This window comes from Pelecanus crispus, chromosome 12 (genome assembly GCF_030463565.1).
Source record: "Pelecanus crispus isolate bPelCri1 chromosome 12, bPelCri1.pri, whole genome shotgun sequence".
Lineage (NCBI taxonomy): Eukaryota > Metazoa > Chordata > Aves > Pelecaniformes > Pelecanidae > Pelecanus > Pelecanus crispus.
The window spans coordinates 21111974-21136180 of record NC_134654.1 but is presented as its reverse complement, the minus strand read 5'-3'; the positions used below and the strand labels follow the sequence as shown (position 1 = coordinate 21136180).

The 24207-nt window shown below is 54.4% G+C and overlaps 1 protein-coding gene across 1 annotated transcript; it reads left to right on the top strand.

The window, feature by feature from the left end:
* Positions 1 to 401: 401 nt before the first annotated feature.
* On the top strand, positions 402 to 23691 carry ITGB4 (integrin subunit beta 4). Its single transcript, XM_075719399.1, has 40 exons — positions 402 to 504; positions 854 to 936; positions 1421 to 1522; positions 1970 to 2174; positions 2719 to 2815; positions 3255 to 3426; positions 4088 to 4351; positions 4762 to 4851; positions 5016 to 5138; positions 5284 to 5451; positions 5742 to 5818; positions 5992 to 6203; positions 6501 to 6604; positions 6775 to 6873; positions 7525 to 7651; positions 7796 to 7915; positions 8531 to 8637; positions 8964 to 8997; positions 9455 to 9643; positions 10201 to 10304; positions 10753 to 10811; positions 11439 to 11462; positions 11628 to 11776; positions 11857 to 12036; positions 12617 to 12765; positions 13121 to 13325; positions 14273 to 14433; positions 14780 to 14960; positions 15180 to 15317; positions 15878 to 16060; positions 16265 to 16396; positions 17418 to 17618; positions 18519 to 18692; positions 19186 to 19359; positions 20304 to 20453; positions 21139 to 21327; positions 21586 to 21741; positions 22199 to 22363; positions 22844 to 22957; positions 23549 to 23691. The coding sequence occupies exons 1-40, from the start codon at positions 402 to 404 to the stop codon at positions 23689 to 23691; spliced, it is 5607 nt and encodes a 1868-aa protein (XP_075575514.1).
* The last annotated feature ends 516 nt before the right edge of the window (positions 23692 to 24207 follow it).

The following is a 24207-nucleotide window of genomic DNA, read 5'->3' as shown; positions in this document are numbered from 1 at the left end:
CTTGACCTGGTCCGTGCCCACACGTGTGGATGGCGTTGGGCTCTGGCTGGGAGCAGCCTGGGCTCCGGCTGCCTGCACAGACCCCGCTGCCCCAGGGGCCCGTCAAGCTGGGCACCCCGAATCTGGGGCACAGGGGTGCTGTGGCGTGGCAGCTGCCCCACCCTGGCATTGCCGGGGACTTTGAGCCTTTCACACATGCCTGAACAGAGGACAAGCCGCTCTCGGTTTTACTTTTGTGCCCTGCCCTGCTGAGATCAGAGATTGCTTCCAGGCATCAGCTCCCCCTGGACAGGTGGGACTGTCCCCTCCCCAGTGGGGCTGGGCGCAGGGGTTCTTCCGGAGCTGCCCCAATGGTCTCCGGGACCATTTCTGCCTCTCAGCTCTCTACAACATAGCAATCCATGTGTTTCAGGAGGAAGAGGATGGACGTGCTGACCCGGGCGTGTGCTAGGCTGCTCCTCCTGTCCCTGCTCTGTGCCACTGGCCTCTGCCAAAGGAATAAAAGTAAGTGCAGCCCTGGTATATCTCTCTGCGGTCTGTGCTTGGTGCTGCCCTGTGTGGACTGTGCACGCTCCTGGGCTCTGGAAATGCCAGTCCTCGCATGGATAAGTCCCGAGGAGATCTGTCCTGTGCCTTTCCTCCTGTTTTCTATCTCCCAAGCAGTTGGGGCCCCTCTCTTGCTACCCCACTGCTGTGTTGTAGCTGGGTTCCAGTAACTACCCAGGCAAAACCTCTACTGACTCACCAGTAAAACCTCTACTGACTTGCCTGGAAAATGGGGTCAGCCTTTCTCATGCCCTCCCACGGCTTGCCCAGCTTTCTCCATTCCTTATGCCCTGATCTTTCCCCATAGACAACCGCTGCGTGCTGTCCCGGGCAAAGAGCTGCACCGAGTGCATCCGAGTGGACAAGGACTGCTCCTTCTGCACTGACAAGGTGAGACCTTGCAGGACAGCCCACGGCTCCGCTTCCCACCCTGCAGACACAGGGTTCCCACCATCCCTGCTCAGCTTCTGGCTGAAGCTTCTCTCTGCAAAGAGCTGGTCTGGATGGGAAGCACCAAAACATGGGTTTCCTTTGGTGCAGACAAATGAGGAGGAAGGGGTGTCCGGGGCAAACTTGCAGGAATACAGGAGTTTATCAGAAAGTGCCAGTGAGCCAGATCTGAAACATTGCGTGCAAGGGATGGAGGGAGAGTCTTATCCCAGACAACCCAGTAACTCACTGGTGGTTTCATTGCCCTGGTGCTGGGGGACACTTGCTCTTCTGTGCGAGACTCATCCCTGTCTCTCTGCCCCTCTCCTGCTCCCAAAGGCTCACTAATGGTCTCAGCAGAGGACCCTGACAAGAGCCTTCCCCACCTTGCATGGAGGATTTGCTGCTTTTTGTGGTTGTAATATTGTTCTTGCCCCCTTGGCAGAACTTTGAAGAGCCTCGTTGCAACTTGCGGGAGAACTTGCTGCGATATGGCTGTGGGGAGGCCAGCATCGTGTACACCAGGGGCGAGATGCGGACCCGGCAGGTGGGTGCTGGGGAGACAACCCTTGCTCGGCTTCTCCTGAGTGGTCCCACCATTCCCACTGTCCTTCATGTCCTTCATCGTCCTCTAGAGTCTTCAGCAGGAAAAATACAAAGTCCAGACTTCTGTTTATGTAGGGTCTACTCAAAAACAACGCTCTGCCTTCGCTAGCTGATAGACCTGTTGGCAACCAGCCCTGATCACTTAGGACTGGTGTGGCTTTTCAGGCAAAACAGTTGTAAGCAAAATGCCAAGGTCTGGAGGAGGTGCCCAGCTGGGCATCCGTGGGTATGGGGGAGGCTGCCTCGGTCCCTGGCTGTACATGAGGGAAGGGAGCATGATCATCCCTGCCTTTCCACTTCCCATGTATCTCCCTGCTCCTTGCCTCTTCCTCGTTGCATCTGCGTGGGAGATGGAGTCCATCCCCTTCACGTCACTCTTTCTTCACAGAACTTTAGTATCAACATGTCCCTGCAGAGGACCCAGGTGTCCCCCCAGGACATGTTCATGCGGCTGCGAGCTGGGGAGGAGATGAGCTTCAACATGGATGTCTTCCAGCCCTTGGAGAGCCCTGTGGATCTCTACATCCTCATGGACTTCTCCTACTCTATGTCTGATGATCTGGACAACCTCAAAAGCATGGGCCAAAACCTAGGTGAGACCAGAGCTGGGAGAAGAGGGGAGCCAGCTCCTGTGCTGATAAAGGCAGGCAGGCAGCTCACTCCTGCCTGCAGCTGTGAGTTGTCTGCCAGCACCAGAGAAAGGGATGCAACTGGCAAAGAGAGGTGTCTGTTTTAACTGGAGTTTCTTGTTATCTCTGCTTTGTGCATCTTTGTGGGGGGATGTCTCTCCTGGCCCTGCAGGGATCATCAAGTGTGCTCTCTCCTTTCAGCCCAGTGTTGGGGCTGGTGCCCTGCAGAGTTGATCTGTGCGGTGGCTTTGGCATCTTGAGGGTGTGGTGTGGGCTATTGCAGAAGCTCCAGTCTTGGAAAGGGGCTACCAAAGGTGGTATAGGTTTCTACCCCAAAAAAGACAAGTACCAAGGCCAAAAAGCTTAAAAGCTGACAGCTTGGGAGTCTTATCTAAGACCTGACCAGCAGAAAAGATGCCCGGGGAAGGACTTCTTTCCCTGGAGCAGCGACCTCACAGACGTCTCTTTATTCATGTGTCTCTTCCTCCCTCCCTTCCTCTCCTCTCAGCGGAGTTCCTGCAAGCCCTGACCTCCAATTACACTATTGGATTTGGCAAGTTTGTGGACAAAGTCTCATCCCCTCAGACAGACATGAGGCCTGAGAAGTGAGTGAGGCCAATGGGTCCCTGGGATGGGAGCAGAATGGGGAGGGCAGGCATCTTCTGTTTCTCCATGGCTTTCCTGATCTTCACTGTCTGTGGTGCAAGAGCCTCCATCCATTTCTCTGCATTGCAAATGTCTCCCCTGGCCTCCCCACCCTGTGCTTAGGGCTTGCTGTAGCACCATGCCAATGCCAGCAGTGTCCTCCTCCACTTTCAGACCTTCCCTACTCTGCCACGACACATTGCATGTCTTGTCTTCTCCTCCATCTCTGCCCTCATCCCTTCTACCTCTCAGTGCTGATGGCTTGCCAACTCAACTTCATGTCTTCCCTTGAGGGATTCCCCAGCCCCCAGGTGCTCTCCTCACACTTTGTCTCCTTGCACCCAGGCATCCCTTTGCTCCTGCCCTCCACAAAAACCTTGCTCTCCCCTTCTCTCCTAGGCTGCGTGAGCCCTGGAAAAAGGCCGACTCCCCCTTCTCCTTCAAGAATGTCATCCGCCTGACCAGCAACATCAACTATTTCAGCCAGGAGCTCAGGAAAGAGCGCATCTCCGGCAACCTGGATGCCCCTGAGGGCGGCTTTGATGCCATCCTGCAGACAGCTGTTTGCAAGGTGATGGTGGCCAGGGCTCTGCTTTTAATGAGTAGATCTTCTTGACACTGGGTGATGAGCAAAAGAGCAGCATGCTGGGCAGCTGACGAGACAGCCAGGGAGCCCAGGTTGTACATTCAGCTACAGTCAATTCTTGCCTGCCTAGCTGCACGCTCCTGGTGCCGAGTTGTTTTGCATTCCCAGTTTCCTAGGTCTTAGACCATCTGGCTGTGTATCTCTGGTGCTTGATCCTCAGCACAGGAGCTGCTTCCTGGGCATCCTGTGTGTGTTCTTTGCTCTGACCTGCTTTGTGCCCGCAGTGGTGAAACTCTGTTCCCTGGAAAACAGCCCCCTTGGGCTTGGCCATTTGGCTGAGGGATGAGCACAGCTCCAAACGTGTCCAGAAAAGTGTGGGCTTGCCCACATATATGTATAGGTACCTGGTACCGAGCTGCTGGGAGACATGCTATGCATTCAGGGTGCAGATGGGTGAAGCGGAGACCTGCTGGCTTGGATTCCCAGGGCCACGTAGCTGATTATGTTTGCTGCCAAGTGGAGTTGGTGCCTTACCCCTTGAGTTTTCCAACTCCTTCCAGTGCTGGCCTGCCAAAGGCTGCAAGTGCTGTGCAGCGGTTTGTGGGGCACAGAGATAAAGGTTCCTTCTCCCCCTTCCCGGCTGCAGGATAAGATCGGCTGGAGGAAGGACAGCACTCACCTGCTCGTGTTCTCCACTGAATCTGCCTTTCACTATGAAGCTGATGGTACCAATGTCCTGTCAGGGATCCTGGCAAGAAATGATGAGCAGTGTCACCTAGACACCGATGGCACCTACGTGTATGACACCAAGCAGGACTATCCTTCGGTGCCCACCCTGGTGCGCCTGTTGGGCCAACGCAACATCATCCCCATCTTTGCTGTCACCAACCACTCCTACAGCTACTATGAGGTGAGGAGACCATGACGGTGGTGCCATGTGGGCTTACCTTTCCTCCAGGACCATTGCTCCTCTGCCTGCAGCTCAGCTGTGAGGAAAAAGTGTTCTGCCATCTCTTGTCCCCAAGTGCTAAACCAACACCTTGATACTTTGGGAGGGTGCCACAGTGTGTTGGGGGGCTGCTCTGGGTCATGGGAGGTCTCAGGGTGTATTATTGGGTGCAGGAATCTGGGCTTCTAGAGGTCTCCCTGTATTGGTGTCTGTTTCTTGTAAAGCAGTGGGGGGACAGAGCTGGAGAGTAATTTAGGTTGGAAAGGACCTTTGGAGGTCTCCAGTCCAAGCCCTGCTCAAAGCAGAGCCCACTTTAGTGCTAGAGGAGGTTTCTCAAGGCTTTAGCTCAGGGGGCTCCTGTCTCTCTGCAGAAGCTGCACAAGTATTTCCCCATCTCTGAGATTGGGGTGCTCCAGGAGGACTCTTCCAACATCGTGGAGCTGCTCCGCATAGCCTTTGAGGTAACAGTGCTCTCTGGGACTTTGCTCTCACTCCCAGGGAAGACAAAGGGTGGGCACCTCCTGCCCAGGAGAGCAGGCAGGATATGTTCCCTCTGGGGCAGGCCGTAAGGTGGTCACAGGGGTACTGCTGAAAGTCAATGCTGTGATTGTCTTCTGCCACCCAGCGCATCCGCTCCAAGATGGACATCCGGGCTGACTTTGTCCCCAAAGCCATGAAGACAGAGTTCACCTCCTCGGTGTACGAAAAGACAGAATCTGGCTCCTTCCACATCACCCGTGGGGAAGTGGTGAGTCCCCAGACAGCCCCAGAGAGGAGATGTGTGTGAGGGGCTGAGCCCTCCGCTGCGTCCCTCCTTCCTTCTTCACCTGGGGTCAGTCTGGCCAAGTTGCGGTCCAGCAGAGCTGGCTCACCCTTGTGGCATGTCCTTCCAGGGCAAGTTCAACATGCGCGTGAAGGCGCTTGAGTACGTTGGCGGGCAGCATGTCTGCAACCTCCCTGAGAAAGACCGGCGGGGAATTATCCACGTGAAACCCACGTCACTGAGCGACAGCCTCAAAGTCACAGCCTCTGTCATCTGTGATGTGTGCCCTTGTGAACAAGTATGTGGGGGGGCATGTTGCAGAGGTGACCTCCTCCTGGCCAGCCTGGGGTGGGAACTTGTTGACTGGTGCATGTGGGTCCTGCTCGACCCCTCACCATTGCTCAGCAGAGGCCCAGCCTGGCCAAGGAGATCTTCACCACTGCCTGTACCAAGCTGGGCATGTTGTCCTATGGCACAGCTCAGTCTTGTGGGCAAAACTTTGCCCCTAGATCTGCCTTTCTGATTCCTGAAATGGTCTTGGGGGCAGCTAAGCCTATGTGACAACAACTCTTCTCTCTTCTCTTACAGCAACAAGAGTTTAACTCGCCCAACTGCAGCTTCCACGGGGACTTTGTTTGCGGACAGTGCATCTGCCACCCAGGCTGGTAAGGACTTTTTCCAGTTCTGTACCTCTCCCAAGGTTTCTGCTGGGCCTGGGAACCCACAGTGACCTGTGGCTCGTGCCCTGGGCATCCTGCCCATGTGCAGTCCCCAGGCCAGGACCCTGCTGTCCTGCACTCTGCTCCTGCCTCTCTCAGCACCATTTCCTTCCTACCAGGCGAGGGGACAAGTGTGACTGCTCCCCGGCATCGTCCCCCAACAACGAAGCCTGCATCCGCCCCGGGGATGTGGAGCCGTGTTCAGGCCGGGGTGAGTGCCTGTGTGGGAAGTGCCAGTGCTACTCAGAGGACCTGATGCAACGCTTTGACGGGCCGTTCTGCCAGTATGACGTCCTGCAGTGCCCACGTACCTCTGGCTTCCTCTGCAATGGTGAGAGCAGCCCTGCCACCCCCAGCATTCCCCAGTTGTGGGTTGCACTGTGCCCTGCTCCCTGCCGGTGTCATAGGCAGGGTGTCCCTGGGCTGGTGGCACTGGCACGGGGGGTCGAGTGACCGGCAATGGGCTGCAGGGACTCTGCACTTGCAAATGTGCAGGGAGGATGCTGCAGAATCTGTTTGCAGCCCCTTTGCACCCCAAAGAAATTGGGAGAGCCAGAGCAGCTTGTGACCAGGGCCAAGGGAGCAGTGCAGCGCTGGTCCCTGGGTAATGCCTCCTTTTGCATCGCAGATCGCGGTCGCTGCTCCAAGGGGGCGTGCGTGTGCGAGAGCGGCTGGGAGGGTCCGGGCTGTGAATGTCCCACAAGCAACGACACCTGCATCGACAGCCGAGGGGTAGGTCCTGCCCTGCCTGCACAAGGGACAACCAGACCAGGCAGGGCTGTAGCAAATTGCCCCGATGCCCAAGGCTCAGGGCCGCTGGGAGCTGGCACCTTGCTGACTCCTAGTGCCACTGCATGTCTACAATTGCTCTTGGACACCGACTGTCACCTCTTCCCTCCCAGGGCATTTGCAATAACCATGGGAGGTGCGAATGCGGCAGATGCATCTGTGACAAGGCTTCACTGTACACCAGCTCCACCTGTGAAATCAGCTACTCCCTGGTGAGCCTCAGCCTGTGTTCCTCTGGGTTTATCGCTTCTTCCCATGTAGAGCCTCCAGGGAAAGAGAGTAAAGCAGAGATGAAGGCACATCTTGGTCAGGAGCAGAATCTTGAGCAGGGGTTAGTCTTGCCTGTCTTGCCTTCAGTGGCCAGGAAGGGTCTGGTACAGGAGCTGCTTTGGAGCCACGGGCTTTCTTTGCCTTCCAGTTCACCAGCAGCAGCTGTTGAATGTCCATCTGTGTTTATCTGCACACTGGTGAAGGGCAGAGGTTTGAGGCTTTGCTCCTGGCTTGTTCTGATTTGTCTTGAGACTGGAAAAAAACTTTTCATGGTCTTGTGCCTGTTTCCCCATTGACAAGCATAGGCTAATTCTACCGTGGGAGTGGAGAAAGCTGGCTTGGTCATATTTTGGGAAGGCCACATAAAGCCCTTGGAGAAGATCTAATCGCTGCCCAAAGCAGGCTGTTGGTATAAGAGATTTTGGAGCTGGCTTCGTTAGCTGTTTGCTGTCTATTATTCCTCTTTTTGACCTTGCCCTGGTGCCAGGGCGAGGACACTGCGTTGTCTCTCCAGCTCTGCCTTTCGGAGGCAATGTCCTCCCTTGCTTCCCATGGGCTGGCTCCTGACTGTCCCACCTTGCCTCTCTGCCCAGGGCTTCCATGCTGTGTGTGAGAGCATCCGGGACTGCGTTCGCTGCCAGGCCTGGGGAACAGGCAACATGAAAGGGAACTGCAGCACATGCCGCCTCCAGATCCAAATGGTGGAAGAGCTGAAGAAAGGTACCAGGAGAAGCGGAGCTGGGTGCAGACACGTGTGGTGTCTCCCCTGTCAGCCCTGCCCTGTGTGTGTATGCGCATGTGGGGTTGCTCCCCAAGCTTTTCCTGGTCCTGATGACTTTGCAACCATGTCCCCTCTCTCTGCAGAGGAGGCCAGTGAGTACTGCTCATTCCAGGATGAGGAGGATGATTGCACGTACCACTATGCCCTGGAGGGAGACCCCACTGTCTTCCCCAACACCACCGTCCATGTGCAGAAGAAAAAAGGTGAGCAGGGACCCGGCAGGAGGGGACGTCCAGCCTCGGGGCTGGATCAGCAGTGACCTGCTCCACAGTGCCTCTGATCCGCACTTTGTCCCTTTGCTGTGCCCCTGGGCAGGGTCAGTGGCAGGCAATACCTCCCTACCCACTTCCTGCGTGACAGGGGTGGGTGACATTGGCTGTCACATGAACTGCAAGGATTGGAGCATAGCATCCTCAGAGACCAGCACCCTTAGAGATCAGTGCCTTTTCACTGCCAGCATGGGCAGGGATTGATGCGAGGTGCTGAATAACCTCTTGGGATGGCTGGATGAGAGCAGAGAGGCGGGATAGTTCTCCCTGAACAGCACTTTTCGTTGTGATCACCAAGAGAGAAGTTCCCAAGCTTAACTGGACTGCCCCATCTCTCAAAGAGCTGTGGTCCAGCCTTGCCCCTCTGTCCCTGACTCCCCACTCCCTCCCTGCACACCCCACGCTGGGGGTTGCAAGCTTAACTGGACTGCCCCATCTCTCAAAGAGCTGTGGTCCAGCCTTGCCCCTCTGTCCCTGACTCCCCACTCCCTCCCTGCACACCCCACGCTGGGGGTTGATGCCCAGGAGTGACGTTGCTGTTGCTTGCAGAGTGCCCACCAGGGAGCTTCCTCTGGCTCATCCCGCTGCTCATCTTCCTCATCCTGCTCCTGGGGCTGCTGCTGCTGCTCTGCTGGAAGTTCTGCGCCTGCTGCAAGGTGAGCACCTCGGCCGGCTGCCCCAGCCCAGGGAGAGGACCTGATAAAGGCCAAAAACATGACCAATTTCCAGAATCCACTCAGCCTCCAGTATGGCTAGATTGGGAGGGGCTGGGTCCCAGTGGTATCCAGCACCCCTGTTGTCGCCAACACGAGTTGCTGTGGGATTCCCCTGGCTGAAGGGATGTCTGGCTAAAATTAGCTTCCAGATCCCCATCCATCCATTGCCCACCCATCCTTGCTGATGTGAATCCTCCCAGCTGGAGACATTGGGGTTTTTTTGCCCTTGACTGCAAAATGATTGTCTTTGGCCATTTCTTTTCTAGGCTTGCCTGGCTCTGCTTCCTTGCTGTGCACGAGGTACCAGCCCTTTGAACTGGGGGGGAGCGGGGTCTGTGGGGTTCACTGCCTTCCCAGGTTGGGGGGGGGTGTGCTGGGATAAGCATCCCTTCTCCTCCTCTCTGGGCTGGGGAGGTGGATCAGGGGAAAAGCTCCTAGCAGAGAGCCTGAGCCAAGGAGCCCTTGAGCTGCGGCTCCACTGCTCCTCCCTGGCCCACACCCTGGTGTTCCCTACTGGGAATCACACTGCAGGCTCTCCCCTGACGAGTGTCCCTTGTAATGCCTTGCTGGTGTGATGTGCTCTCCCCATTCATGGACACCCCTTGCCCTCTCCACCCCACTCTACACCTGACATCCCAACACCCTTAGCATGGTGGAAGCCCTAAAGATTGCCCAGAACAAAGTCTTCAATGTGGGGAAGTTGATGGCTGGCTTTGTCCCAGTCTGCCATGCTCTGACCATGTCCCTGGCTCTGCAGGTCGCACCGTTGGCTTCAAGGAGGACCACTATATGCTTCGCCACAGCCTCATGTCCTCCGACCACCTGGACACCCCCATGGTCCGCAGTGGGTCCCTCAAGGGTCGGGACACTGTCCGCTGGAAGATCAACAACAACGTTCACAAGCAGGGCTTCACCTCCCTCGCTGCCACCAACCCCAAAGATCTCAGTGAGTGCCACATCTGAGGAACAGGGTGTAGAGGGATGCTGCAGGTGCTGTAAAGGACATGAACCCTTGATGGTGGCCCTCCACCTCCAGCAGCCATGGCGTTACCTCCAAGCCCAACTGCAAGGCCGGGGAGGGGGGGTGGGGTGTCCTTTATCTGCTTCTATCCTGGGGGTAAGCTGAGCAGCACATTCCTGTGTCCAGCCCTTATAACAGGACATGTGGTAGCCTTGGAGACTTCCTGACAGCCTAGCCACATGGTGGATGTACCCTGCATGTGTCTTAGTGTCATTAGCTCAGCGACCCAGCCTTGATTTCTCTGCCTCATCAGTCCAGAGCCACCACTGGACACTGTTTCCTTTGCTGGATCTGGCAGAGAGCTTCCCAGTAAGCCCTCCAGTTCTCAGAGGGTTTTCTCTGCTGGTGCTATGGGGTTTGGGTGCTAGCGATACAGGATCTGGACACTGAGTGTCACGCGTGTCCTCATGCTTCCAGCTTTTGGCTGGGTTATTTCTCTGACCAAGAAGGAAGGAGTTTAACTTGGGAATTTCTCTTTCCAGTTCCCTACGGACTGTCTCTGAGGCTGACCCGGCTTTTCACGCAGAACCTGGTGAAGCCAGACACCCGGGAGTGTGAGCAGCTGCGCAAGGAAGTGGAGGAGAATGTATGAGCCTGGGTGTGAAGGGGGGCTTGGGGTAGAACTGCAGGACAACCACGTTGAGGGGGTGTCTGTGATGCTGGGAAAGAGGGAGTGCCCCTTCCCTGTGAACCCAAACAGCTCTTGTCAGGAAGAAGCAATTTTTCTTCTTTCTGAAAGAAAGCACAAATTTTAGGATCACAATTGTGAAAATTATCAAAGCATCATGTTGATGAGATTTGAGGTTTGCTTTGGGGCACGTGGTCTGAAGCTCCTGTTTGGCTTCAGTTTGCAGCCTCTTGACATATCGTGGGGAGAAACCATCTGGTGGTCTCTGCCTGGTGTGGCAGGGTGAGATGGGAGGACCTGGGGCTGGCCAGAGGGCCTTTGTGTTGGCTGGCAGCAGCATCTGCTCGCTGAACACATCCCTGTTCAGCAAGGGATGTGTTGTGAAAGTCTATCTTGCTTCTTGCAGCTGAATGACATTTTCAAGCGCATCCCTGGCTGCCACAAGCTCCAGCAGACCAAGTTCAGGTGAGTCACTGGGGGAGAGACTTCCTGCAGGGTAGGGTTCCCCAGGGCCCTGCTGATGAGGGAGCAGACCAGAGGGCTGGGGTGTGAAATTAGGGATGCCAGGAGGGAGCGTGGTCTGTGAGACATCGGTGCAAGCACAAGCCTGGTGCAGTGCTTCACCCACCCAGAGGCTGCAGAGCAGAGCCCACCCTGCTGTGCGGGTGATCTTGGCTGCATCTGGCTTTGGACCTGAGACTCCTACCGACAGGGTCAAATCCTAGTCGCATGGTGCTCAATGGGAAAATTCCCATTGACTTCAAAGTTTCAGCCCTGTGCAAAGTTATGAATGCCTGGTGCATGACAGAGGAGTCTGGGGACGCCAGTGCTGAGCAGGGAGTGTTATCCCCTACTCACAGCTCTGACCAGATGTGATCTCCCCTGTGGGCACGTTCCTCATTGCATTGGGAAACTCAGGGCTGGAGGGAGCAGCCAGGCAGGAGGGAACATGTGATGGGGCCACGGGCTCAAGAGGATGGTTTGGCACCCGCAGGGCAGCTGCCATGGCTCAGACCTGCACAGGGCTGTGATTCACACATAACTTTGTCTCCCCAGCTGCGTTAGTCACTCTAATTTGTTTTTTTTTGACAGGTTACAGCCCAATTCTGGGAAAAGGTAAGAGGAACTTGCAGCCATCTCTTGTGCTGCTTCTCCCTCTTTGTACACACACGTGTGGGGTGACTGAATGCCCCATGCACTCGCTAGCCCATCCAGCTGCTATGTCAGATGAGCAACCCTGGCCTCAGCTCTTACCTGGCTTTCTCTTCCCACCGGTTGCAGGCAGGACCACACCATTGTGGACACAGTGCTCACGGCCCCTCGCTCAGCTAAGCCAGAGATCATCAAAGTGATGGAAAAGCACGTTTCCCACGAGGCTTTCAATGACCTGAAGGTTTCACCGGGTTATTATACTGTGACGTCAGACCAAGGTAGGGAGCGGAGCCCAGCACTGCCTCCTGGCTGGGCAGGGGGGACATTTCCCACCTCTCATCATTGTCCCTTCCCCTAGATGCTCACGGGATGGTGGAGTTCCAAGAGGCTGTGGAGCTGGTTGATGTCCGCGTCCCACTCTTCATCAGGGAGGATGATGATGATGAGAAGCAGCTGCAGGTGGAGGCCATTGATGTCCCCACCGGCATTGCAGAGATTGGACGCAGGCTTGTCAACATCACCATCATCAAAGAACAAGGTGAAGGGCTGCAACTGTGGCATGAGATGAAGGGTGTTTGTGTGTCCCATATCCAGATGGACTCATGTGGTTTCTAAGGAGCGTGCAGCCTGCCTATCTGAGCTCCCCCTGCTCACAGGCCAGAGACTTGCTTGGTGACTCTTATCTTAATTCACCGGGGTCTGAACTAGAACATCTTTTAAAGCATCCAAGGGAGGGTCATCATCCCTGGCGACAGAGACCCAAACATTTGGCTACCACGGGTTTAGATACTACCAATTCCATGGCAGATCCAGGGTTGACTGTACACCTCTGCTGCTCCAGTCCATACGTTGCTGTAGTAAAGTAAACCCTCTTTGTTGTTATGCTGTGCTTGGGGCAGGTGAATGTCCCCAGTGGTTTGCTTTTGCTTCCTGTCTGGTTGTTTTGAGCAGGGAGCAAGAGTCAGGAGTGGTAAAGTCTCCAGCCCATGCAGTAATATTTCATATACAGTTCACACCCACGGCTGATAGGAACTCTGTTCAGGAAAGACACCTGTGTGTTTGCAATGTGATTCTTCATGTATTTGCTCTACACATTCCTTCTCTCCTGCCCCTTTCAGCCAGCAGCCTCATCACCTTCTTGCAGCCAGCCTATTCCCACAGCCGCTTTGATAAGGTGGCCAAGATCCCTGTCCTCCGGGAGATCATAGACAACGGGAAATCCCAAGTCACGTACAGGACACGAGATCTTACTGCCAAGAATGGCAGGGTAAGGATGATGCTTCTGGCCTTGGCAGGCAGGAATGAGTGGGCACAGAGGGCTGGGAAGGAACCGACCCTGGGGCTGCAGCTGAGCAGTTGATCAGGCTTAAAGGGGTTGTGGCTGGGACAGGGGAGACCAGTGGCTTGAGGTTAGCACAAAGGCAGACATTCCCCTCCATCCCTTGCTCCCTGTGCCTCAGGAACCTGAAAGGCTGCCTGTACCTGAGACAGAAGGTACCGGCTACCCCCTGAGCTGTGGGCACTGGGAGGCAAGTGGGGACTCACTGGGAGACGAAGGGAAGCTCTCTGGGAGCCTTCTCATGGATGCTGTGGGCTATAACTACGCACCTCTTCTCCTTCAGGACTACATCTTCACAGAGGGTGACCTGGTCTTCCAGTCCGGGGAGACAAGAAAGGAGGTGCAGGTCCCCTTGCTGGAGCTGACCGAAATAGATACCCTCCTACACAACTGCCCACTCAAGCAGTTTGCCATCGACCTCCTCCATCCCAAGTACGGTGCCAAGATTGGCCGATACCCCCAGACCACGGTGACCATCGCCGATCCAGGTAGGGGCTGCCAGCCAGGAGGTGGGGAATGGCAGCAGGGCGTGTGGGACCCCCACACCGGACCAGCCCACCCCGAGGTGGTGTACAGAGCCCCCGCCCTGCTCCTCACCCAAAAAGCGGCAATGAAGAGGTTCCTCCAGCTCTGACTGGTAGATTTGGGCCTCCCTCTAGAGGCATTAGTGGGTATAGACAGCAGGTGGGGAGAAGATGGATAATCTATGCCACAAAAGGAAATAGAGTGGATTCTTCATTCCTTTTCCTTGAGGATTTGCATAAAAAACTATAAAAATAGGGGAGAGGTGGGACTTGCCATGAGCTGTGCTTGGTGATTTCTGTGGCTGGACAAGCAGAGCTGTAAGGGTTGTCATCAAGTGGGTCGATAACATGTAAAAGGTATTTATCACAGCACTGGTCATGAATACTGGGGATACAAGAAAGTCCCTTGTCACTGGACCAACCAGAACCACTTCAGGGGCAGGCACTGAGGCTGGAGAGGTTCCAGAGAGATCTTGGTTGGACTGGGTGCATTTCCAGGAGAAGCAACTGGGCAACTCAAGAAGGCTCTGCCCATCTCCGTCTTCTCTTGTGGCTGCACAGGGCAACTGATCAAGATTGTTGAAGCATTATTAAATACATTCAGACAGAGCTAAAGATTTTTAGAGGCAAGAAGGTGGTCTCTTCATTTCTTCCTACTGTGAGAGGCAGCAGGAGGTGCAGGACTTGGGGGGTCTGAGCCCGACTCTAATGCCAGCTTGATGTGTGGCTTTGGGGGATGTCATCACCAAGTGCCTCAGTTTCCCATCCTTATGATGGGGATCTACCCCTCAGAAATGCTTTGAGAGGCTCACTTGGGATGGCTGGGCAGTGCTGGAGAGAGGCACACTTCCTTCTTTTCCTTCCCTGCATGGGACTAGCACTGATGTGCCCTTTCTTTCTTGTGTCTGCAGAGGTGGTGGATGGTGTCCCCTCAATGACTGGCCTGAGCCAGGTCTCCCAGTCCCCCAAAGGCCGCTTGAGTGCACCACTTAATCTCAATGCCCATGCTCTCAGCTCCAGGGAAATCCGCTTCAGCTGGCTTCCTCCACCGGGAAAACCTCTGGGATACAAGGTAAGGGGTGAGTAGATCCCAGGGGAGGGTATAGGTCCCATCCTGTAGGTGTCTCGCACACAGTCATTTGTGCCAAAGGGATGGTGAGAAGAAGCCCAAAGGAGGGAGCAAACTCACCCTTTCTGGCCCCCTTCGTCCTTGAGGGACCGTTGCTGGGTGGATGTGGGATTTGCAGGAAAGATTCCTGGTGGCTTCATCTCCTTTCCGTCACTTACCATGAAATGCCCAAACTGTCTTGGCCTTCCATTTCAGAGGAATGGCACAACACCCCAGCTTTCCCAGAGCAGATCTGGTAAGAGATGGGGTGAGGATCTGAAGGAATCATGGCTTGCTCTTGCTTTGCCAGGTGAAATACTGGATCCAAGGGGACCCTGAGTCAGAAGCCCGTCTCATCGATGTCAAAGCACCATCGGCAGAGCTGAGTAACCTCTACCCCTTCTGTGACTACGAGATGCAAGTCTGTGCCTACAACGCCATGGGTGAAGGGGCTTACTCCGACATCATCCACTGCCGCACGCTTGAGGATGGTGAGCAACTCTGCACTTCGCTTCCCACCATGTGGGAGCAAGTTGGTGCCTGTGCATCTGGCATGCAGTCAGGGCTCCAGCCCTGAGCTCTGATGGTCTTGGGAGTGAGCACTGGGTGGCTCCCACTGTGACCCAGCTGTGATCTGGGGAGCTCTGGTCATCTGTGTGCTCTGGCTTCTGACTTGCAGTAACCTGGACCCTTTGCTCTTGCCTTTCCAGTCCCCAGCGAGCCCGGCCGCTTGGCTTTCAATGTCGTGTCTTCCACCGTGACACAGCTGAGCTGGGCTGAGCCTGCAGAAACGAACGGGGAGATCACCGCTTATGAAGTCAGTTATGGACTTGTTAATGAGGACAACGGTAAGAGCTCATTTTCTGACCAGGGCAGTCATGGCAGCTCAGCCAGGCTGAGGTGCTGGAGTATACTTTCTGCAGGCTGGGCTGGTCCCAACAGCAGCAGAACCAGAACAGCTTCAAGCACGTTTCTTGTGAAAACTGGGATCTGGAGGGGTCACTTCTTGATGGAAGACGTACAGAATTCACCAGCCAGGATTTAATCCTGCAAAGCCCAGAGCACTCTTGGTTCCCATTCACTTCCGTAGAGTTTTGTGTTGGTTTTCATCTTAAAAACTCAGTTCATAGGTCTAGACCTAGGGCTAGAGTGCCAGGAAGATGCTATTTAGTGACACACCAGCAATAGGAGACCTCTGCTGTAGGTTGACTTCAGCATTCAGTTTGGAAATTTCCCCAAGACAATGTCATGCCTGTCGTGAGCTGCCCAAATAGCTTCTGCACCTTGTCCCAGAGCCAGGCTTTGTCCTGACATCAAATGTCAGTGACCCTGTTGGCCAAGGGTGAGGTGCTGTGGGGTCCTCTGTATCCTGTGACCTCATGGGCGATATGTGTACCCATATTTGCAGTACCCATTGGCCCAATGAAGAAGGTGCTGGTTGAAGACCCAAAGAAGCGCATGGTGCTGATAGAAAACCTGCGGGAGTCCCAGCCCTATCGATACATGGTGAAGGCCAGAAATGGTGCTGGCTGGGGACCTGAGAGAGAAGCCACCATCAACCTTGCTACGCAGCCCAAGCGCCCGATGTCCAGTGAGTTACTGCCCTGCCTGGGTGGGGAGTAAGGGAGGCAGGAATAGTGCTGGGGAGTGCTCCCCATCACCCCAGCTGCTTCATTGCACCCTACTCACTCTGCTGCACCAGCCACCCTGGTGAATTCTGAAGGCCAGCCTGAGCATGGGAGCCTGGTGTGGTTCTGAGCTGCTTGTCTAATGGCATTTTCCACCTCTCCTCCAGTCCCCATCATCCCTGATGTCCCCATCATTGATGCAGAGGGAGGTGAGGACTACGACAGCTACCTGATGTACAGCACAGATGTGCTTCGCTCTCCAGCTGGCAGCAAGCATCCCAGTGTGTCTGATGATTCAGGTATGTTGCTCTGAGTTTTGCAAAGGTCATTTTTAATATTAATTTTCCTTAACAACAGCTTTCAGCAATGAGATTTACTGCTCCTTTCCTCCTCATGGAGATGGGGAGATCCAAGTCACGGAGATGGTGGAGATCAGCCTTTCCAAAGCACAGTAGCTGCATCCATGGGAACACTCGACTAGTCACAGTGTAAATAAGACCAGTGCTTCCTTGTCTTAGCCATGAGGCAAAGAGAAATCTCAGCGTGGGGTGAGAGGGGGGCTTTTCATGGCCCTCCCTGCTCATCTTCCCTTCCCGTTTCCATTTGGCTGGACCACAAGAGTTACTGTCAGCAAACAAGCAGTGGCAAGGCACAGACCTTTGAGTCCCTTGGATGCTCAGGGTCTTTGCCAAGCCAACAGGAGGGAACTCACCAAGTGCTGGGGAGGCACTGGCCTCTCTTCCTCCACCACTTCACTCTCTGAATGAGGCTGGCTCCCTTGTCTTGTACTGGGACAATGAGGGGAAGATGGGCCATAAGTGAAATGATGAGACTTGTCAGTAGGATCTGGAGGGTCTTTCTTGGGGGGGTTCTCCAGGGCCTGGGATCCAGGAGTGAGCCCCTAGTCCTTGCAGGGAGCAGAGGTAATGGGAACACCAAGAGTTTGACCATCCTATGTGCACACCAAGGAGTGAGGAAACCTCTCCTGAGCAGAGGACAATTGTCGCAGACTCTTCATGACAGGGACAGGTGTGTGGTGGGACTTCAACTCTTCCCTTTTGTTGTATGGACATAGGGCTGGAAAACAGCCCTGGGGTTGAGGAACCCAACACGTGTCACGTTCCCTCCATCCACCAGTCACACGATGGTTGCACCGCCTAAACTCATCAGCCAACACTTGGCGAGACGGGCTGTGAATGGGTGTTTGTTCCCACTGTCGACTGCCCCTTCCCCTCCCCAGCAAGCAGCACGAATGTGGTGGGTAGCCCACTCTGTCCCCTTCAGATCATGCCAACACCAGTGCTTGCGTTGTCCCAAAAGGCTCCAGGTGGAAATATGTGCAGCTGCTGGGAGAAGACTTGGATCTTCGTCGCATCACCTGGAGGCTCCCACCTGAAACCATTCCCCGCCTCTCTGGCAGCAGCCGCTTCTCCTCGGACACTGAGGGTCTCCTCCGCGAGGAGGACAGTGATGTGGCTACTGGCAGCCTGACAAGGAGCGGGACCCCTGGGCCCCAAGCAGGTGAAGGACTGCTTCATTACGGCACTGAGTGTCCTGTCTCGTCCTGCTCTGAGCCGAGGGACCAGCAGCTGGGGTTTGCCCAGCACGTGTCCCCTTCCTCCCTTCGTGTGCCCATCCTCGTGTTGGCGTGATGCACTGTTCATGTCCTGTAGTCTGCTTCAAAACCTTGTCCTGGTGTGTCTACTCACAAGAGTGTCAAGGTAACCCCCATCTCGGCATGGACTTGGGAGCCTGCTAGCAAGTTGCTTCTACAAAAGGCTGGACCTTCAAGGCAGCAGCAAATTCAGATGATACCTGCTAAGTGCCACCTCCAAGGGCAGCTCCTCACCTTAATTAAGTGCCCTGAGCTTCTGGGCAGATCTGCTGGACTGTTAAACAGAAATCACACTCTCATGGATAGCTGATCTTTCCTGGCCTACTGGGAAGGGATAGGTATTTGTCAAGGACCAGAACAATGGAGCAGAGTTTGCTTTTCAGATCCAGCTGAGACGGGATCCAGAGTGAGATTTGGAGAAACCGCCTCCATAAAGGGCTGTTTTTCTTCCACCTTCTTTTTTAATCTGAAATTATAAACCTGTGCTTGCGTCAAAGGAGAGATGTAAGAGAACATGGTGAGAACCACAAGGCAGTGCCCCAGCGAGGCCGAGGTCTGGAGTTACCTTGGGCACCATGGGTGTCTCTGGTTCTGGGTGTAGAGCAAAGTCTCTGTTTACCTGTTTGTTTCCCCATGATCGCATTGGGTGGTTGTGACTTGTTCTAGATGTAGACCTTGCAGGGTGGCTGAACCCAGGATGCAGCCAAGGCAGGGTGCACCATGATGCCTTCTGCTTCCTCCCCATGGAAACCGGAGCAGCAGCCCTGTCCACAGCCACATTCCTCACACTGTGCCCTCTTTCACAGAGCACTTGCTGAATGGCCGGGTGGACTTCTCCTTCCCTGGCAGTGGCAGCAGCACACTGACAAGGACAACGAACACGAGCTACCACCAGCTGAGCTCACATATGCAGCAGGAGCACAGAGTGATGGGGAGCTCCTCACTGACAAGAGACTATTCCACAATGCTGATGGGGCATGGTGAGTACTGTGGTGATGGGACCCGTCCTTCCCTTCCACCCCCATGACTGTCTTCGGACCTATGCCCTGCAAGTCCTATTGGGGTGAGGACCATGTTCACAGCTAAGGGGGCCTATGAACCAGAGATCTGGAAGGTCATGTCCTCACCACTGACATGTAGGTGCTTTGCTAAGGCCACCATGCTCCCAGACCAGCTTGGAAAGGGTTCCCATCCCTCATGTCCAGAGTGCTCAGGAAAGGGAGCTACATCCTTATCCCCACACTGCGAAGCACTCCAGGAAAAGCACGTGTCTCCTCTTCTTACTCTGTCTAGCAGCATGGTTGCCTTTCAGCTCCACACGTGTACATCAGCTGGTGCTGAGAGAAGGTTGTTAAACAGCTCTTCAAATCTAAGCCTTAAAAAGTCATCTCTGCAGGAGCCAGCACCTGGACTGAACCTGCTCTGAAGTCTCCAATGGTGGTTTTCTCTCTTTCTTTTGCACTGCTTCTGTAGATTACACAGGGAGACTCCTCCCTCCCATCCGTGAAGATGCTGGGAGGAAAATCCCACAGCCCCGGGATGTGGGTTTCAGGAGCAGGGCAAAGGTGAAGGGTTACTACCCCAGCACTGGCTTTCGGGACTCTATAATCATGACTGATGGGTCCGCGGGGATTTGCAAGTATATAGGTACAGCTTTGTCCAGCCACGCATCCCATAACAGCCAAGCCACTGGCCGTCCATGAGCTGTTGCCATCCACTGCTCTGCCCAAACCCTCTCTCCATGGCTTGCTGTGTGCTGCACTGATCTTTCTCCTGACCTGGCCTGTGCCTCCATTACACCACCTTTCCATTTGCAGGTGACTTCAGCTGTGTTTCAACCCACCTGGGCTGATTAACACTCACCACCACTGCCACCATGCTCTAACGAGCTGATCAGCTCATTGTCCCCATACTCTTCATTCCTAACAAGCTTGTTGTTCTTGGTCTTACCCCACAGGCCTTTGGACGACTCTCGGGGAGAACGTGTGCTTCATACAAGATTTCCCTCTGCAAGCTCCTTGGCCAAAGCCTATGTCAATAAGAGGCTTCACTCCCTGAGTGTCGTCTGCCTAGGAGGCTGCTGTGCTTGCCATGAGCCTTGTGTCCAGTGGGCTGAGCTGGTGGGGAGCCAGGAGCACCCAGTCCTGGTCCCATCTGTCCCGATCCAGTTGAACAGTTCCTGGAGGTGTTGGGCTGCTTTAGCTGTAGACTAGCATTAGTCTTAACAGAGTTTCATCTGAAGATGTCCATGAAGCATTTGGCAGACTGGACAGGGTGCTTTGGGATGAGTGAGATGGGCTGCACACAGCACCCAGGCCCCTGCTCCGGTCTCTCTACTACAGGTGCCTGAAGCTTACCTGGCCTTGTCCCACCCAAGGTTGGCACTCCAAGGCCATGGGACATCACTGTAGGTGTGCAGAGACAGCCAGTCCCCCCTTGTGACAGGCCAGCTTGCAGAGATGACATCTTGCCACGTTCTCCCTGGACCATCAGGACCATCCCACGCTTACATGTGCCACTCCCTCCTCTCCCCTGGCTCCCTTAGCCCCCAGCCCTCAAATCTCCACCCTAACACTCCCTTTTTGCCTCAGACTCCAGGCTGCCGCTGGGCATCCCCGACACCCCCACACGTCTGGTGTTCTCTGCTCTGGGACCCACCTCCCTGAAAGTGAGCTGGCAGGAGCCACACTGTGAGAAGGAGGTGCAGGGCTACAGCGTGCAGTACCAGCTCCTCAATGGAGGTCAGTGAACAGGCAGCTGATGCCCACCAGGCAGTTGGTGGTGGGATTTTCTGGTGGTGGAGAGTTTGGTCTGGGTCTTCTCCTGGGCAACTGGCTCCAGATGACCCTGCTTGAGCAGGCGGGGTTGGACCAGATGGCCTCCAGAGGTCCCTTCCAACCTCAACCATTCTGGGATTCAGGGACTGGTCCTAACTCTGCTTTTTGTGTAGCCTTGCAGAAACATCTCGGCTACCCCACAGCTCTCATTCCCCATTTCTGCTGGGGGACAGTTCCGGGGATTGCTCGTGGAGTCACCCCTCCTCCAAAAAACCCTGGACTTGTTCCTTGTTCTCCACCAGCCCCAACAAGCCCTGAAGGGGAGGAAGGATTGGAATGAAAATCTCTTATTTTTACATGAAACTTGGGGCAGTGTTAGTGAAAATGTAATTCTGTTTGGCTGAAAATCCTTGAGTTTTCAAGAAGCTGTTGTTTGTCCCAAGCATTTTTTTTTTTTTTTTTTTTTTTTTGGAACATCTCATCCTGCACTACCAGTTGTTGGTGGCAAGGTGTGATGGACGTGGCCAGGGAGGGGCCCCAGATGACTTTTCCAGGCACTTTGTTTGAGATAGAGCCATGGCTTTCACCTAAACTCTTGTCTTTGTGCCTGCAACATGGTGTTGACGTCTCCCTTCTCTGTGCATCCCAGGAGAGGTGCACCGACTCACCATCCCCAACCCCAGCCAGAACTCAGTGGTGGTAGAGGACCTGCTGCCCAACCACTCCTACATCTTCAAGGTGAAGGCGCAGAGTGAGGAAGGCTGGGGCCCTGAGAGGGAAGGAGTCATCACCATAGAGTCCCAGGTGGACCCGCAGAGCCCGCTCAGCCCTGTACCAGGTGAGGTGGATGGGGGACAGGAGAAAGGTGGCACTGCTGCTGTCTACAGTGCTGGCCTTGCTGTTTTCTCTCTACATCCTGAGCTCTCCTTTCCTTTCTTTCATTTAAAAATAGGGCCTTCTGCCCCATGCACTCACCTTCCACTAGCTGAGATAGCTGAGACCTTCCAGCTTGTTTCATAAGTGCTGTGTGCAGACCCCTCCCAGGCTCCTCCTCACCACCTTCTGTGATACTGACCCCTCACTCATGCCCCTGCAGGTTCACCCTTCACGCTGAGCACACCTAGTGCTCCTGGACCACTGGTTTTCACTGCCCTCAGCCCTGACTCCCTGCAGCTCAGCTGGGAGAGACCCCGCAAGCCCAATGGGTCCATCTTGGGCTACATGGTCACCTGTGAGATGCTGCATGGAGGAGGTATGGTATCAGGCTGTGGAAGCCCAGTTCCCTGTGTAGAGCACAAGATACATCCAGCAAAGGCAGCAACTTGCTGCATTTTTGCTGGGACCAGCAACAAAGTTGTCTGCTTACATTGGTGCAGATGAAGTGGGGACATGAGGCTGATTCCAGGCCTGGGAGCTGATGGACCCTGATGCTTTGTGTCATTGCATGGTCTGGTGTAACAAATGTGGTGGGAAGAGGAAGAACCTGTAGCTTATTACAACCCAAACCCAGTGGAGGTTGCTTGTTGAGGATCACTACTATACTAAAATAGGGTTGTCTTAACCCTTAGTAGAACTGGGTGCAATCATACAGTCTCTGGGTGGCATAAAGCTTAGGGAAAGCCAAGACAGCAGCCAGAGTTGGAGGGAGTGTGTTTGGAGGGACCATCACTCCTCTCTGTCTTCACCACTGGTATGTCTGTGTGGATTAGGGGAGCCCAGGAATATCTGTGTCGAAGGAGACAATCTGGAAACTACCCTGACTGTGCCCCACCTGAGTGAGAATGTTCCATACAAGTTCAAAGTGCAAGCCAAGACCACCCAAGGCTTTGGGCCAGAGAGAGAAGGCATCATCACCATTGAATCTCAGGATGGAGGTACAGTACCATGTCTTTGTGGAGGTGCAAAGATAAGAAACTTCTCAGAGCAGGGAACACAACTCCTGGAGTCCCTTTCCAGCTCTGGTGGTGACTCCATTTTCCATGAAAGACATGGAGACATTGTCTTCCATGAAAGACATGGAGACATTGTCTTCCATGAAGACAATGCTGTGCCTTGTAAACACTGTCCCAATCCTGATGCACTGAATGAGGGAGGATTGTGAGAACCTGCCGGTGTTTAATTTATTATGAAACTTCTGTCTTTTATACCTGGTTGTACGCATACATGGAGGCAGCTTCTTACACTGTGTAAGAAGGTGTAAGACCTTCCCAGTCCTCTCAGTTCCTCCTAAACCTGGCTCTGATGTCAGCAAGAGAAACCTCCCAAGCTGACTGTTGGTGTTCATTGTGCAGGGTTGAGGGGTTGGAAGCCCTGTGTCGTTTCCTGGCTGACTCATCCCTTTTCCTTCTCTCCAGGCACCTTCTCCCAGTTTGGAGGACAGCAGTACATGAGAGAAGTGTACAACTTCCCCACTGAATACACCACCAAAACCAGCATCAGCCATTCCTCTCTGGATCCCCACTTCACAGGTAGGGGCTTGCTGTCTGCTTTGAAACCCTCGGGAAGCAAAGGAAAACTCTGCTTGTCCAAAAGTCTGAGGATGCTTTCACCTCAAGTGTCAAAGGCAGGGAGGGTCAATCAGGCAGGACTGATGAAGGGGACCAGACCCTTTCCTAAACTGTGTCCCTGCTCTGCCCCAGAGGCAGTTGCAATCATTTCCCCATGTGCTGCCCAGTCACAGAGGGTACGCTGAGTTTTCAAAGTCCCCTGGGACTATCACTAGGAACCAAATCATAGCTCTTCCTGCAAGGTTAGATCTCTTCAGAGCAGGAAAAGAGAGAGAAGTGTGATGACCATCACTAATTACATCTGTGTAGTTGTCCCACTTGAGTTCACGGACTCAAGGGTTCATGTTGCAACATGGAGAATTTGGGAGCTGTTAGGAGATCCATCTTACTGACTGACATAGCAAAGTACTACTGAATCACTTGATCTGGAGAGGTTTTCCATCAATGAAAGTGGTATTTAAGGAGAAACCTCTGCCAGGAATCATTAGGTAGAGCAGATCCTGTGACCCTGTACTTAGCGTGGTGTCCTGACCACTGAGCTTCTCGTTGCAGATGGCATGCTCATGATGACCCAGCGAGTGGAGAGCGCCAGCAGCACCCTCACCAAACAGGTCACCAAAGAGTTTGTGAGCCGGACCATGATGTCCAGTGGGACCCTCACCAAACAGATGGAGAGGCAGTTCTATGAGGCCTGAGCTAGGGCTGGATACCCGCCAGCAGGACATTTGTGTTCAGATGGCAGGACTTTGGAACGATCCAAGGGTGCTTCATCCAGATGCTGCCACGGTGCCTGGGCAGCTCCTCCTGTGGGCAGAGACCTTCCACGGCACTTCAAGCTCTAGACCTCTCCTTTGGAGCCCAGTGCACTCAAAGCTATGGCACGGTTGGGTCATCAGGTGTGTGCTCATCCTTGAGGGCTTGTTCACCCTGTCCTGCTCTGCAGAGACTCAGTTCTGCATAGTCCACAGGGATGTCTTCCATGAACAATCACCACTTGCTCCAATACCATTCTTCAGTGCCCATCCATCCAAATACACCTGCCAAAATTCAGGTGTCTCAATGGCTCCAGGCTCCCCAGATCAATGGAACAGAATGATTTATTCTCAGGTCCTCAGTTCTGAGAGGATCCCAGCTGGCAACATCCTGATTTATAGGGGGTCACCATTTCCATCTTTGCTCCATGCTCTCTGGCAACTTGCCTGTCCACTGGA

Excerpts from the sequence above, each read along its gene's own strand:
- ITGB4 (XM_075719399.1), top strand. The coding sequence starts at position 402 with ATGTGTTTCAGGAGGAAGAGGATGGACGTGCTGACCCGGGCGTGTGCT. Across the intron at positions 1,523-1,969 it reads GCGAGATGCGGACCCGGCAG|AACTTTAGTATCAACATGTC; the intron begins GTGGGTGCTGGG and ends CTTTCTTCACAG. Across the intron at positions 16,397-17,417 it reads CAGTGTGTCTGATGATTCAG|GCTCCAGGTGGAAATATGTG; the intron begins GTATGTTGCTCT and ends TTGTCCCAAAAG.